This window comes from Carassius auratus, chromosome 10 (assembly GCF_003368295.1).
Source record: "Carassius auratus strain Wakin chromosome 10, ASM336829v1, whole genome shotgun sequence".
NCBI classification, from domain to species: Eukaryota; Metazoa; Chordata; class Actinopteri; order Cypriniformes; family Cyprinidae; genus Carassius; species Carassius auratus.
Genome location: NC_039252.1, coordinates 11,796,653 through 11,811,995, shown reverse-complemented (window position 1 = coordinate 11,811,995; position 15,343 = coordinate 11,796,653). Strand labels below are relative to the sequence as shown.

The window sequence follows — 15,343 nt, the reverse complement described above, 5'->3', positions numbered from 1 at the left end:
TTCAACACCCAGGGAGCCTCGCAGGAGGGAAGCTCAGACTCTGTCACCCATTCACTCTCCGTACTAGTGCTGCAAACCTCCACTTAGGAGACAGACATTATCTCTCATCAAGGGCAGCGTGCCAGGGTTTTGTCTTTAATCAATTATTGATGTGAGAAATAAAGCCGTATTTGGAAGGTACTTTGTACTCTAACAGGTGAACAGATTGCTTTGTCTGACAAGGCTTGTGTTTCCAGTCAGGCTGAAAATTGAACTTTTTAAGGGGAAGAGAGAGATGTAGAACAAGGGGCCACTGTGATGCCTGAGATTTAGAAACAAGCTGAGAAGAGATTCACCTCTTTTGCTTCGTATCTGCCTTTTTCACTTTCTCCTCTTCCTTTAAACACACAGAGAGAGTTCATCTTAAAAGAATATAACAAGTGACTCACCTTCAGGCAATATATGCTGTTTCAGCACTATTAGTGTCAGATAATAGTGTTTCGAAACTAAAGCATGTTTTTAAACAACCGTTACAAATGGCTCTTACACTTACCACATCCTTACGATCATTTTTATCCTTACGATGTCTTACTGTTTCATCTGGGGGTTGATCATAAACAGCATGTTAGAAAATGTGTAGTAATAGCTTACCTATCAAGAAGAACCTCCACAAGTTCGGCATGCTAAACATTCAATCAAATTCCTCCATCTTAATCTAAAGAGCTGGGCAATAATGTAGTTACATAATATAGTTACAGGCATTTGAAATTTGTTTTACAGTACAGTATCAGAATCAGATATTGCATATATCCAGTTTTATGTACACAGCTGTGTGGTAATACATTTTGCGACAATATAAACAATCGCACATTGGAGATTTACCAGAGTTGTGGAGAAGCTAGTTAAATGGTATGGCGTTACATAATTTAATGACAAAATAAATGAAACCGTTATGTGTTATAGTTACTGAGAAAATAAATATGTAATTAAAGGGCACCCATTTTGCTAAATCCACTTTAACAGGGTGTTTGGACATAAACGTGTGTTGGCAGTGTGTGAACACAACCAACCTACAATGATAAAATCCACCCACTCTTTATTTTTGATCCCCTTTAAACCAAATCAGTTTCACTAGGCCTGCCTGGTTGATTGACAGCCCTGCATTGCTATAGTTTCCGCCCTCAGAGGTTGTACGCTGTCCTCCATTTTCTCCGCTCTTAAGCAGCTGTAACATCAACAGTGACTCGTAAACAATCCTGGTGTTCTGTGTTTGGATGCATGACTGAACATAAGAGTCTTAATTTTCTCCCAGCAACTGAGCTGCTGAGGATGCAGTGGATGGCTTTCATTTTTCAAGGTAATGCGCCTCAAAATCTACCTTTATCACTCTAGACTCCTTTGTGAATGTTATGCCATCATAGGGCTTGGAATTTCAGCCATGTTTGTGTGTGTAGTATTTTAATTGATCAGGGCAGAATTTTTCAGATTAGATCATGCCACAAGCTCTGTAACATTGCAATGTTTCATCAAACTTTCAGTGCATTTGGCTTCCCATATGTACAGCTGAAAATGGTTCTCTTGCTCTGACATGTTCTACCGGCTGCTTATTGTTGTAGATTTTCAATGCGGAGAGACGTATACATGACGCTCTATTCTGGAGAGGGGGCGGGAATATGCAGCTCATTTGCATTTAAAGTGAGACACACCAAAACAGCCCCCCCCCCCACACACACACACACACAATACAAATATCTAGCTGTAATAATTAATGATCTGTGGTGTATTTTGGGCTGAAACTTCGCAGACACATTCCAGGGACATCCAAGACCAATATTAAAACTTGTGAAAAAAGGGCATAATAAGTCTCCCTTACTTACAATTACATGTTAACTATTACAGAGGTTACATCTTTATATTTCTTGTATTAATATTTATTAACTAATATTTAATCTTTTAATATGATTTTAAATCTGTATTCAACCTCAGAACAATCTCAAAGTAAAAAAGAGGTGCTAAAGTCTGATTTTGTGGATTCTGTGCTTTAAAATTAAATTATTATAATTCAGAAAATGAAGATGAATTTTTAAAGTAATTAGTAATTAGTTTTGTGTATTACTGTGAGGTTTCAGGGACAGTTTTACTAAACAGGCAAATTAGCGCAAAAACTGATTTACTAACAATGTGCAAATTAAAGAACACAGACGCAATATCTCATTTACATATCGACCAACGTATTATACCAAGCGCAGCACAAATTAGCATTGTCACAAATAAAGAATAAGCAAATAAAGAAGCCACATTAAAGAGAACGAGATTACAAAAAATGAAGGTATGCTAGAAGCTTTGATAAATGACTCCTAGTTGAGGGTTCCAACTCGTCTTTTATTTCCTGAAGAAAATTAAAAATAAAATATCTTTGCAAAAAATATGTTCGGATAATGTGTTCTGGCATTCAAATTAATTAATAAATGTGGACAAAATCCTCTCCCTTCTACTATGCGCTTTCTGCGGTGCCTCTTCTTAACAACAATAATTGCAGCTATTTCAAGCACAAAATAGTTTAAAACATGCATTTTTGGGGCATAAATAATGGTGCAAATGACAGAAATTTGGTGTGTACAAACGTTAGTAAATTGCATTGCGTGATTCATTTGAACACTCTACTCCCATAAATTTTGTGTCTGAAAGGTAAACTCCCACAAATGCATATTCAATAAGGTCAGGCAAATAAATAGCTGTGTCCATGCTTTTTTACAGTGCTAATTCTTCACTGCGTGTCTTTAGTTCATGACAGTACTATTTTAATTCCAAAATATGGTTTGTGTTGGTACAAGCTGTTCATAAATCTAGCCCATAGACATTTAATTATATTTATTGTAGCACACATGCATAGTGCACAGCAGCATCAACGACTCGCTCCGAGCAGGGCTCGAACCCGGGTCTCCGGCATGGGAGGGGACGCACTAACAAGGAGGCAGAGATATTTGAAGCAGTTTTACTCACCGCCTGCGGTTCCAACACACGATCGTGACCCTTTTTCGTTGGGATTGCATCATCCTTAAGAAATAAACGATACGCAAATCTGTCGTCAAACTGGGCCTTGTTTGTAAAACAAGCATCTTCGAAATGCAGGGAACAAACAAAAACACTTGCACAACTCCGTTGATGCTCTGTAAAAATAAACTCCATCCACTGGTCCCTTAATGCTGTTTTTTTTTTTTTTTTTTTTGGTAATCTGTGCAGGGTTGTCTTGCCCTGGCAACCAAAAGCACACTTGTTTTGTGACTTTTTCGCGACGCTCTCGCTCTGATCAGTGAATGTCTGTTGTGCTGTCAGTGCTCTGCTATACACGAGCGCGCGCTCTTTCGGCAGAAATTCCGCTCCATCTAACGTCACACAGAGCCATACTCGAAAAAAACTTTCCGAAAATTTGTGACAAACCGGAAGGAGTATTTTGGGAACAAAAATACTCCTTCAAATGTACAACTTAATTTTTGAAACTTTGTCCATGTTTAGCATGGGAATCCAACTCTTTAACAGTGTAAAAAACTCAGTATGTATGAAATGGCATTTCACCCCCCTTTAATGTTGTTTCGGGAAACAGTGGTGACTAGCTTGTTAAATGCTCCCCTGATTAATTAAAGGTGATGAAATTATGATAAATAGTCATGAATAACTAAACTATTGTTAGCTTTGGCTAACATTATAAATGGCCATTTTATTATAAAAAAAAATAACCCATTGTTGTTGTTTTTACATTCTGTCAAGCTTGTTCTTCCACTCTGTCATTATTTCTCCTGGTGTAAGATGGCCAACAAGTTTCAAGCATGTGTCCATGTGGGCATGCGTTTGTCTCTTTAATCCCTTCCTTTTATCAACTGTCTTCTTTTTTTCCTTTGTTAGTGGCCTGTCGAAGTGTTACATTGTTGTCTGGTTGCTGATTGGCTGCTATCTGAGCTGACAGTCGGATTAATTGAGCCTCTCCACTGAGTCCAATCAAACCTCACAACCAACACTGACACCAAAACAATCAACGACGACTCGCAGCCTGGCCTGAGATCCACAACTAATTAAAGGGATTGTATGGTTTACTCTTAGAGAGCTGCCTAATGCTCCGCGGGTCATCATAGCACGGCATGTGGGATATCAAAGCTCACAGTAACACTCGTGAGGATTTGTTTTTATGATTCCTGAGGCAGGTTGGCTTTCCTCTGGCTGGTGTAGCACTTTATAATTAATTTGATTGGCTTTGGTTCAGCTTAATTTGATTCAATTAAATAGATTTAAATTCAAAGGTGCTTAACTATAATAATTGTGGCGTTTGCAGTTGTAAAAAGCTCATAAATGGTCGTAAACCATTAAAAAAGAAAGAAAATCAGTTGAATCCACCAGTACTGCTGTTTTGTTTTTTGTTTTGTTTTGTTTTGTTTGTTGTTTAAAATTTCTAATTGGAATCTGTCACATATCTCAATTTTGTTGTTGTTTACACTATTATACTATTTACATTTAGATTACCTTTACCATCCTTTAACATCCTTCTAACATCTAATCAATGTATAAAATTTATCTGTAAAAACACCAAAAATGTCAATAATACTATTAAATGTAATTTTTAGAAAATATGATGCTGTAATCATGCTGTTCATTACAGTGGTGTGATGGCTACATTCATTTTTTTTTTTTAGTAATTTATTTTTAATCAGTTTAATCAAAATATAATTTTAACACCTGTCGCTTGTTGTTACAGTACTGGCAATAACATGAACATAACTGTGAGCTTATCGGTGTCTTTTGGTTTGTGTCCATTAAATTACTAATGGACAGAGAAATGAAAAAATATTCAAATGAGATTTACAGTGTTTTCAGTATTTTTAAATGACAAAATTCAGTAGATTATCTATAGAGCTATCACACGTGGATGGTTAAATTATTTACCTCTTTTTTCCTGGAATGTCCTGTGAAAATAACTATATTGCAATGCACACCATTGCCATGATATGAAAGTTTGTACCGCCCACCCTTACATCTGAGTGAACAAAGCATCTACAAAGAGCTTGAGAATAGATGGATAAACAGGGAAAAACAGGTCAGGGGGTGAGAGATCAATGTACAGGAAGATGAAATGTAGAGAAGTCAGAAAATCTCCTCCTCGTATTCCCGTGTGCCCTTGTGCTGAGTTTCAGAAAATCAGAGCAGTGTGGTAAAGCCGTATTTAGACCTTTCACCCTGGCCTTCATTTGCAATTTGCAATTAAAGTTGTGCTGCTATTTTAAGCCTTCAGGTCTGACCCAGGGCTCTTGTGTGTGACTCATAGAAAAGTGCTGAATTGTTGTGTCTCCATCAGGCCCTGGTCAGTAATCTCATGTAATGGGTGCGAGGTTTACTGCCATATAACTCTCCATCACTTTTGATAAATGATTTGCAGAATTCATTTAAATACTTTTTCTTATGGTCAATTTCCAGATCTGCAAACAGAAACATTTGTCTTTGTTTTTTGTTTTTATATGTATATACACTGTATTAAATTATATCTGTGATTAGTTATCACAAGTTATCACTTATTATTTGTTATCACTTTCAGCTAATTCAACTAAAATAATTAATAATGGGTTGTTTCAACTTTATATTATTTGTGAAATTTGCTAGCAAATCTGAATTAAAAATCTGAATGAAAATTGTTCTACAATCAATTGTTATTATTATTATTATTATTATTATTATTATATTTTGTGTTATTATTAATACTTTAATTTTGCAAGGATGCATTTTGAACTTTTGATTCATCAAATAAAAAACTGCAAATCAAACTTTACAAATCAAAATTAAAATAATAGTAAATGCTACAACTTTTGTTATTTGCTATATTTATTAGCAAATTGGGGGGGGGGGAATCTAAATTAAAATAATAGTAAATGCTACAATTAATTATTTTGTCTAAAAATATTTATTTTATTTATTATTTTATTTTGAACTTTTGATTAATCCCAAAAAAATTTAAATAAAAATCAGTTTCCACAAACATATTAAGCTGCACAATTGTTTTTATAGATAATAATAAATGTTTCATCAAATCAGCATATTTTTTAATTATTTAAAATATAAAAATTAGTTGTTTTAAAGTGTAGTAATAATTCCACAATATTCATGTTTTAGTTTATTTTATTCAAGTACATGCAGTTTATATTTTAGTCTGGCATATTTTATGTTAAACTGCGTTTTGTTTTTGTTTTATATATATATGTCGTAAATTATGTTAGCAAAAAATAATTGTGTTTACCATGATCTTGATTTTGAATCTTGCTAGTTTTTCTTGGCATCATTTTGTCAGCTGTATATTTTAATTTAAATAATTGAATCATTTTCTTTGAAAAAAAAAAAATGTAAAAAAAAAAAAAAATCCTTCAGCAACAAACACCGAATCCACTAGACATTCTCCGTCGCTGTCTCCGTCTTACTCTGTTCTCTGTCTGTAAATGAGGATACTTTTGACCTTGACTGCTCTTCCTGGCTATTGATTGGCCACGTTAGCGTAGCCAGTTTTTAATCAGCGGCCTGTTTTGCAACTTCCATTCACTCTGCTGGAAGAGAGCGACTCCTCCAGTCTCCCACAGCAACAGATGGTAAAGAAGTAGGGCTGTTTGTGCGCAGAAGAATCGTTTTTTGAACCCAAACATAATGAGCCCATATTCAGCCTTCAGTCTTTCCTGCATTTAGTGTTTGGCAGAAAGGCAGTGAGGAGACGGGTTGCCAGTGTGTGTTTCTCTCTCTCTGAAATCAGTTTGGTCATTAGTCACTGCACATATACAGCATAAACAGTGTCTTTCCCGAGCCGCCTGTCTTTCGGCCGGCCTGCAGCATGTTTGGCTGATCTAATAGATGAGGACAGGCATTTTATTTTCAAGGAATTGTATTGAAGCATTTTGTGTATGTTGTTGTTGAAGGATTTTCTTGGTGAGTGTTTGTTGTGCGGACTGAGACTTAAAACGCAAGATATTGTGCAGAACTGAGGAAGATAATTTGAAACTGTAGCGAGCCAAGCTATTTATTATTCATAGTAGTCCAACTACAGTCAAGAAAATAAATAGTCAGATGCACAGTAAGGTAATTGCAAAGCACATCTATCTACACTGAAGTTTGTTAGGCTAATATTTAGCAGTCTGGCACAAAAATAATGAGGATCTCAATTAGTGGAACAGTATTAAAGCTGAAAGTTCATTTACACCAAACAGAGATAGTTAAACAAGAAAATACACTGATTTATTAAACAGAGAAATAAACCATAGTATTTAACTAAATATTTCACTAGATTAATGAAGCAATGGAAATGATGAAAATGAAGCTTATTGCTGGAAAAGCAGCTTCACACAAGTTAGTAGCAGATATGTTATGATTTCAGTACTTTTTCTGATTATTTAAAGTGCAATCCTTTCGAATATTAAGTCACATTAAGATGTTTATGATTGCATAATTTGCATAAATAAAGGGTTACTCCACCCCAAAATGAACATTTTATCATTAATCACTTACCCCCATGTCGTTCCAAACCCGTAAAAGCTCCTTTCGTCTTCGGAACACAATTTAAGATATATATGGATGAAAACCTGGAGGCTTGAGACTATTCCATAGACTGCCGAGTAAATAACAGGGTCAAGGTCCAGAAAAGATATGAAAAGTTGTTGTCAGAATACTCACACTCACACTTAAATTGTGTTCTGAAGACGAACAGAGCTTTTACGGGTTTGGAACGACATGGGAGTAAAGTAATTAATGTTCATTTTGGGGATGGAGTAACCATTTAATGTCTAAAGATATATATTAATAACTGTTAAATTTAAATGAATATATGTTTTATAAAAAATAATAATTACGATAATGTTTTCTTAGTATGAAAAATTATTTTACATACCTTTAGTATCACAGCTGTCAAGTCATATTTAAATATGTACTGTACGTTAAAAAGGAGGAAAGAACTTCTGAATCCATAAAATCTTAACTAGATGAACATCAGCATTACTTGCACTGCTGTAAACTTAAATTAAGAAAATGAGCAGTTATTTTAACAACTTTTAACTTCTTTCATTAAACTTGAAATTCCCAGATAGATTTTTGAGGTGTTAGATGCATGGGGTTTAAAGAAGAAAATTTTGCTCTTAGGCTTGTTTTGATGTTTTCTTTATCTCTTTTTTTTTTTTCTTCTTCTTTTTTGGTCGTTTGAAGTTCTTGCGAGTTGTTTGTTTCCATTGTACTTTACCGTTCAGAAAATCCAAATCTTTCAAAATCCGAAGTGATGTAACCGCATATGCAGCTTGATATTTTCTCGCAAGCAAATGTACGTTCAAGACTTTTGAGCATTTGAAAACAAAAAACAACATTAATTAATCATGACCTTCAGGATCAGAATCCATAAACATGTTGAGTTGCACTATTCATTTGGCCTCCATACAAAAGAACACAATTATGGCTTATCTGCAGATGAGAGTTCAGCAAACCTGCCAGTGTTTAACCTTGGGACTCAACTGAAAGAGCCAGAGAACGGTAGCGCTCAAAGAATAAACACACAGAGGGCTGAAAGAAACTTTTGTAGCTAAATATTATGGCCCTCAATATATTAATATCTGTTTTACTCAACAACTTTTTGTTATACTAATCCATCAGCCCCCTTTTTCCATTTTAAACTCATAACCAGCACAAGAACTCTTTCTGTGGCTTTAAGATACCATGTGTGTGGATGTTTGTTTGGTTTGTAGAAATGCCTGAATCTTTATTCATTCATTTATTTTACACATTTTTGAAGGAATATGCTTTTGTTGTTTTGTTGAACATATGGCTAGGTCAAACTCAGACACTTCAACATTTTTTTTTTTAATCCTAAATTGATTATATACACAATGACAGAAAAAATATGGAAATATATTATTTATAAGAGTTAGCTTGAATGAGAACGTTAGCCTTTTTATCATAAAAGTTTATAAAGTTTTTAAGTTTTCATGAAATTTATCAAGGATGAAATGGTAAAAAGATAAAAATATAGATTCGGAAATGGAAATGGACGACACAAGATATAAACAAAATGTTTTTTAAATCCATATCAATATATTAATAGTAACATTACGTAATCTAATATTAATTATCATTATTATTAATAATAATAATAATAATGGTAATACGTCAAATTCAAATCAAATTGATTCAAATCAATCTAATTAATAGTTTAATTGATCAAATGTGTGTCACACTGGTCTGTGTTTCTCTGGGTGTCCACTAGTGGTCTCACTTCCCCTTAGAGTCACCCCACTGCAGGCACTACATTTCCCACAAGCCTTTGTCCCATTCATCACTGTTAATTGCACACCTGTTAATTGCACTCAGCTGTCCCCACTTTCATCTTTTCCACCTGTCCATATATACCCGGTTTGTGTCTATCTGTTTCGTGGAGTCCTTGTTTTATGTCACCCTGCTTTTTCATGTTCCCTAGTGTCTTTCGTGATTCTTGTTTCTTGGACTGCTCTTCTGTTATTGACCTTTTGCCTGTTGGATTTAGATTTTTGGATTACCCTATTAAAACACTGCAATTGGATCTCTCATTTCGTGTGTGCATTCGTAACAATATGGCAGAAACAGTAGTAGAAGTGGTAAAGTACATAGTAGTAGTATTAGTAGTAAAAGCAAAATTGTGAAATGTTATTTTAATTTAAAATAATTTTTATTTTAATGTTTTGAAATATAATGTATTCCTGTTATGCAAAACTACACACACACACACACAACAATATTTGCTTTTATTATAATCTAAGATTTATAATAGAAATGACTTTATGGTTATCATCTATTAGCAATGCAAGTCCAGTTATGGAAATTGTATAATTATAATGGCAAAGGTTAAGTAAACAACATCCATTAAAAGCCAGAAGTGTTCATATTTAAGGCAACACTGATGTGTTCTCATACATTTAGTTAAAACTTCTTTAAAGAGATGCATTTTTCATGCCAGTTTTCTACTAAATGATTCATTGTGAGAAGCATTTTGTTTAAGAAAAAAAAAAACAGCCTCGTGTGTCAAATTCATACGAGCAGAATGAGGCTGCTTTCATAGTTTGACTGTCAGATTGAAGTGTTTAACTGTGTGTTACACGTCTATTGTGAACACGCAGAGCAGATGGTGTTGGATGTTTGTCTGATGGTCCTGGTCAGTGGCCCGTCTGACCGCTACCTGCGCTCTCCTGAATGATCACCCCTCACGGGCTCCAGCGTCTGCCCTGCGCTCTCACCTCTGTCCTACAGAACAAATACACGCATGTATTAAACGATTTCAATGAGAAAATCATATTAAATGCTTTGATGTCATGACACATCAGCAATGCCCTACTTTGCTGGAGTGCTTGAGGTTTGAAAGAGCTGATTTGTTTAAAAATGGTCTGAAGTTGAAGGATTGTGGGGGTTTCAACTATCACAACCATTCATCACTCATCTCTATTTGGCCTCGGTGGGAATCTTATTGTGCTTCCCACCTTTTCTCTCTCTCGTTTCTTGTCAGTTCGAGGTGATGGTCCTAATCTGTTTATGGTGAGGGTGGAGGCAGGCCTGTGGGTTCTGTAACCTTATCATATCAGAGCAGCTTCCCGTTAGATTCCACAGATGCACAAATGCAATCTGCCTCTGTTTATGAAAGCTTCATATGGGGATAATATGCATGGCTTTTTATCAGTGTGCGGCAAGACTATCTCTTGCACTGAAAAACTGTGCATGTGAAAGGGGAAGATGTGGCAATGGAGTGTGCATTTGCCGAGACTGAATTGTTATAATGGCCATTCATGTATTCGCAGATGCACAGCAGTAGATGTTGTGGATTTCTGTGCATTTTTGTGAATTTATGCACACGTAAGTTTTTATGTGAATTGGAGGTCTACAGTTTATATTATAGTTTGTTGATGTGATTATTATGGTTAGTTTTAGTATATATATTTTTTAATTCTAATTAATGTTTTATGAATGATTGCGTATTTTATGTAATAATTATATCATTATTTATATTGAAAAAATACTAAATATTGTATAAAATATTACGTAAAAGTATTTATTATTATTATTATTATTATTATTATTATTATTATTATTATTATTATCATCATCATCATCGTCATCATCAAATGTCCCTATTTTATACAAAACAGTAATGAAATAACTATTGTATTAACTATTTATGCAATATAAATATAAATATTTGTTGTTGTATAGTTATTTTTATTTTAATATTTTATAATGTGTAATATTATATTATAATATTTTTATCTTTATTATAATTTATTATAATGTTTATATAATATAAAATAATGTAATATAATGTAAAATAATAATAAAAAATAAAATATAAAATATAAAATATAAATGAATACTTTTATTAACTATTTATGTAATATAAATATTTGCTATTATTGTTTAATTAATGTTTTCTTTTATTAAGAATAGAATAGAATAGAATAATATTGGGTCGGATGCAGATGTTCCAATTTTAGCAGTTCAGATAGATCAGGTTGGAACCTCAGGTTTTTAGAGTTTGGCTTTGAGGTGTGGGTGTGAATATGTTCATATATATATATAATATGTGTGTGTAAGTTTTACTTTTGCCAGAGTCCTTGATAAGACCCCTGCAGATTCCCTCATCTTAAATTGATGATATTGTTTATTTGCTGTATTGTATCACTTCTGTAGAGGCTACAATTCTTTAGCCCCACAGCTATGCACTCCTGGGTCAGTCCAAATGTTATTAATCTGAAACGTACAGGACTGAACCAAACACCTCCAGGGTTTCCACAAAGCCAAGGCAAAACTCCTTTTAACCACCCCTGGTGACTCTTACCAAGGCCTGCTGCTATGTACTGCAGTGAACGCTCTCGTATGTATTCATACAAGCATGCAAGCACACGATTATGACTTTAAGCACATCTCTATGAGTGTGGACTGAATACATCAGTGCCTGCTTGGAAATATAGCTGTGGTTGTAGATATTATTTGTGGACGTGACACCAATGTGGTGAGCGGGTTTAAAAAAGTAGTGAAGTAACTAGAGGTTCTTATCGCTTTTAATGAAGTGAACGCTCCTGCGGTGAGTCTGAATGCTTTTACAACACTGTTAAAATCAAAGAATTAAAAGCATAACGTTGTTAGGATTGAACCCCTGCTGTTCTACCTAATCACATGTTTGAATGCACACGAGACGGGGGACGGCGAGAAAGTTCGATTTACTTTGGGATGCCTTCATAGGCCCACTGTTGAAAACATGGTACTTAGTTTAATTGCAGGAATGAAGGATTGAGAAAGAGGAGAGACCGTGCTGGGGCCTCATCCAAAAAGTGAATGGGATATCACGGTGTGCATCAGGGGATACATTCAGTTTACTTCAACCCTGAGTGGGTTTCTGTACTAAAACTTGAATTTTAGATTTTCTATATTTTTTATATTATATATTTTGAGTGGTATATCTCTGTGCAAAAACGTAGGTTTGAATTTTTATTTATTTTTTTGTATGCAGTTGTTAGGGTGTTTTCTAGGGCAGGGTGTTTTTAAACTGGGGTCTGGGGAACCCTAGGGGTCAGCAAGGAGTAAATAATGGGTCTGAAAAAACCCCCCCTGAGAATTAAGGATCAGTTTATAGGTTAATTCAGTTAATTGATTCATATGAAAGCTGAATTAATAAGCTTTCAATTGATGTATGGTTTGTTAGGATAGGACAATATTAGGCCAAGAAACAACTATTTGAAAATCCTATCATGCAGCCCTAAAAAAAGTAGTAATTTTGATGGCATTGATGAACATTTGGTGGTTTCTGTGGCGGAGAAGAAACATAAGCTATTAATAAGATTGGTATTGACCAAGTTCATAGGCTGTCATATGTTGATGTTGTGTATTTTCAACAGTTTCCGTATGAAAAATATTGCATTTTCGGGGGGGAAATAATCAGTTATTATAATAATAAGTCTTTGAAAATCAAAATCTGTATTTGAATTATTTAATGTTATAATAAACTAGTTTTCACCTTGCCACTTTCTTGATAAAGAAAAAACATTTTTACTCACACACAAATATACCCATGCGAGTCAAGTTTTGTGGTTCAGGGTTGCATATGTATATATGTACATTATGTGTGTGTGTGTGTGTGTGTGTGTGCTTCAGTATTTAACTTGCTGCTGCTTTTTAATTATTTGTAAAGTTTAGCAGCATTGTTTGAGTAAAAACTGATTCAAAGTCTTTACTTTTCAGGAAAATAATGCTGTCGACTTAACACAAAGTAATTATTCTCTGGATTATATATATATATATATATATATATATATATATATATATATATATATATATATATATATATATATATATATATATATATATATATATATACCGGGGCAGAGGTGGGTACCCAAAAACTGTAATAGTCTGAATAGTTACTTGAGTAAGAGAAAAAAAAAACTTACTTTGGATTATATACTGTATATCTACAGGTTATTTTTATTTAGATATATAGATAAAATATATGCTGTATATACTATTTTAATATATTATATATTAAATATTTATATATCTATATATTTGAATCAGCCTTTACACCAGTCTTCAGTGTCACATAATCCTTCAGAAATCATTACAACATGTTGATTTACTATCAGTGATGTTCTTTTTAGTTTTCTATTCATCAAATAATCGTAAACAAAATGTCACAGGTGCCAAAAAACATTACTCATCAAAACTGTTCCGAGCACTGGTAATAAATCAATATATTAGAATGATTTCTGAAGGATCATGAAAACTGGAGTAACAGCTCATGAAATTTCTGATTTGTCTCACTGTATTAGCCTATACTGTATATGTATATACATCTGACACGGAAAAGAGTGAAAATTCCTCACGTGACCTCTAAGTTACCGAACATCTGAACAAAACAAACCAAATGCACATCTTCTTCCATCTGTTCTGCAAAATGTAAACAAATGTATATTTCTGCATCGCACATACTGTGGAAATATCAATATTAATTGTGTCTATGCAAATGCATTCCTGCAGGAACAGAGCTAACGCGGGTTTGGAGGGTATTTATTTCATACTCTATGACAGATTATTTAATGTACAAATTATACATTGTATTTAATGTATAAGTTGCACACACAACAAACTGGTAATTTCATAGTGGTGTCACATACTGTAATCTAATGTAGCCTATCTATACCTATATCTATACTTAGAACAGAGAACCCTTAAGGCTGATTTATACTTCTGCATTAATACAGTGCTTTCTTTGCACAGAATAATTGGGTCTTGGTAGTATATGAAATGTGCATAATTCTTTCAAGGGATTTATCGTATTTTGGCATCCATAGCATAGCATCCCTGGTCTAGGACATTATTAGGGTAATACTCTTCATGCAGGATTTAAACGGTTCTGGACGAAGGAAAGCAGTAAGGGTCATAGATGGAGAGCAGGAGGCTGTTCTCAGAGTGCCATTTCTCATGAAAGAATGGTTTCAGTCTTGAGTTAGTTTCATCTCCTCCTCGTTCACACACTGTTCATCGTTCTCCTCAGGGAATCACACCACCACCAGCCGCCCAACCTGCTGCTCCTCTTTCTCTCTCCATCTGTCTTTTTGGGCTGAATCAACCAACCCTGTGTAACAGCTACTATTTAATCAGAGAAGGAATTCATTTCTCAATTGTGTGATTTAAGCACTGTCAATCAATTTAACTTAAAATCAACTTAAATTAAATCATTACATGAAATGGCTAGTACTCAATCAAATTAAACACAATTTACGAAAATTACATTAAATATTGAAGATAATTCCCAAATGAAGATAATTCAAAAACATTATCGTGGCAGATGAGTCAATCATTGAACAGATATTACAAGTACAATGTGTCCTTTGTGAACAGCTTGACATTTTGCTTTGTTTTTTAGTTTTTTTGTATTTATATGCACCAGAGTGTGTTCTAGTTGATTGATTTTTGGATGTTATGTGGAAGCTCTGGAGGAAATGTCTTTCTCTGTTTCCCACAGCTGGGAGGTGGTGCGGTTCCTCCTCTCCAACCTGCGCTGGTGGATGGAGGAGTATCACTTTGATGGCTTCAGGTTTGATGCTGTGACTTCAATGCTGTACCACCACCATGGCATCGGTTAGTTGTTCTGCACCTGTAAACAAGCCATCATTCATTGTAAAAACAAATCATTGTCTTTATAGTATTTAGTCTTTATCTGTTGAAATATCGAAGTATCAAGGTAAAAAGAACTAAAAGAAGTAATTCGTTCAGGAATCGGTCTATATTTTTTGTGCTGTATGCTGATTTACTGTGAAAACTGAAATTAAAGCTTTCCAATCCTACC

General features: G+C 34.3%; 1 protein-coding gene across 1 annotated transcript in view; it reads left to right on the top strand.

Annotated features, from left to right (window-relative positions):
• The window catches only part of gbe1a (glucan (1,4-alpha-), branching enzyme 1a), a 118,674-nt gene that overhangs the window by 44,843 nt on the left and 58,488 nt on the right, over positions 1–15,343 (top strand). The window contains exon 8 of the mRNA XM_026273678.1: positions 15,020–15,135. Coding sequence (XP_026129463.1) covers positions 15,020–15,135 — 116 coding nt within the window. The remainder of the gene's footprint in view (positions 1–15,019; positions 15,136–15,343) is intronic.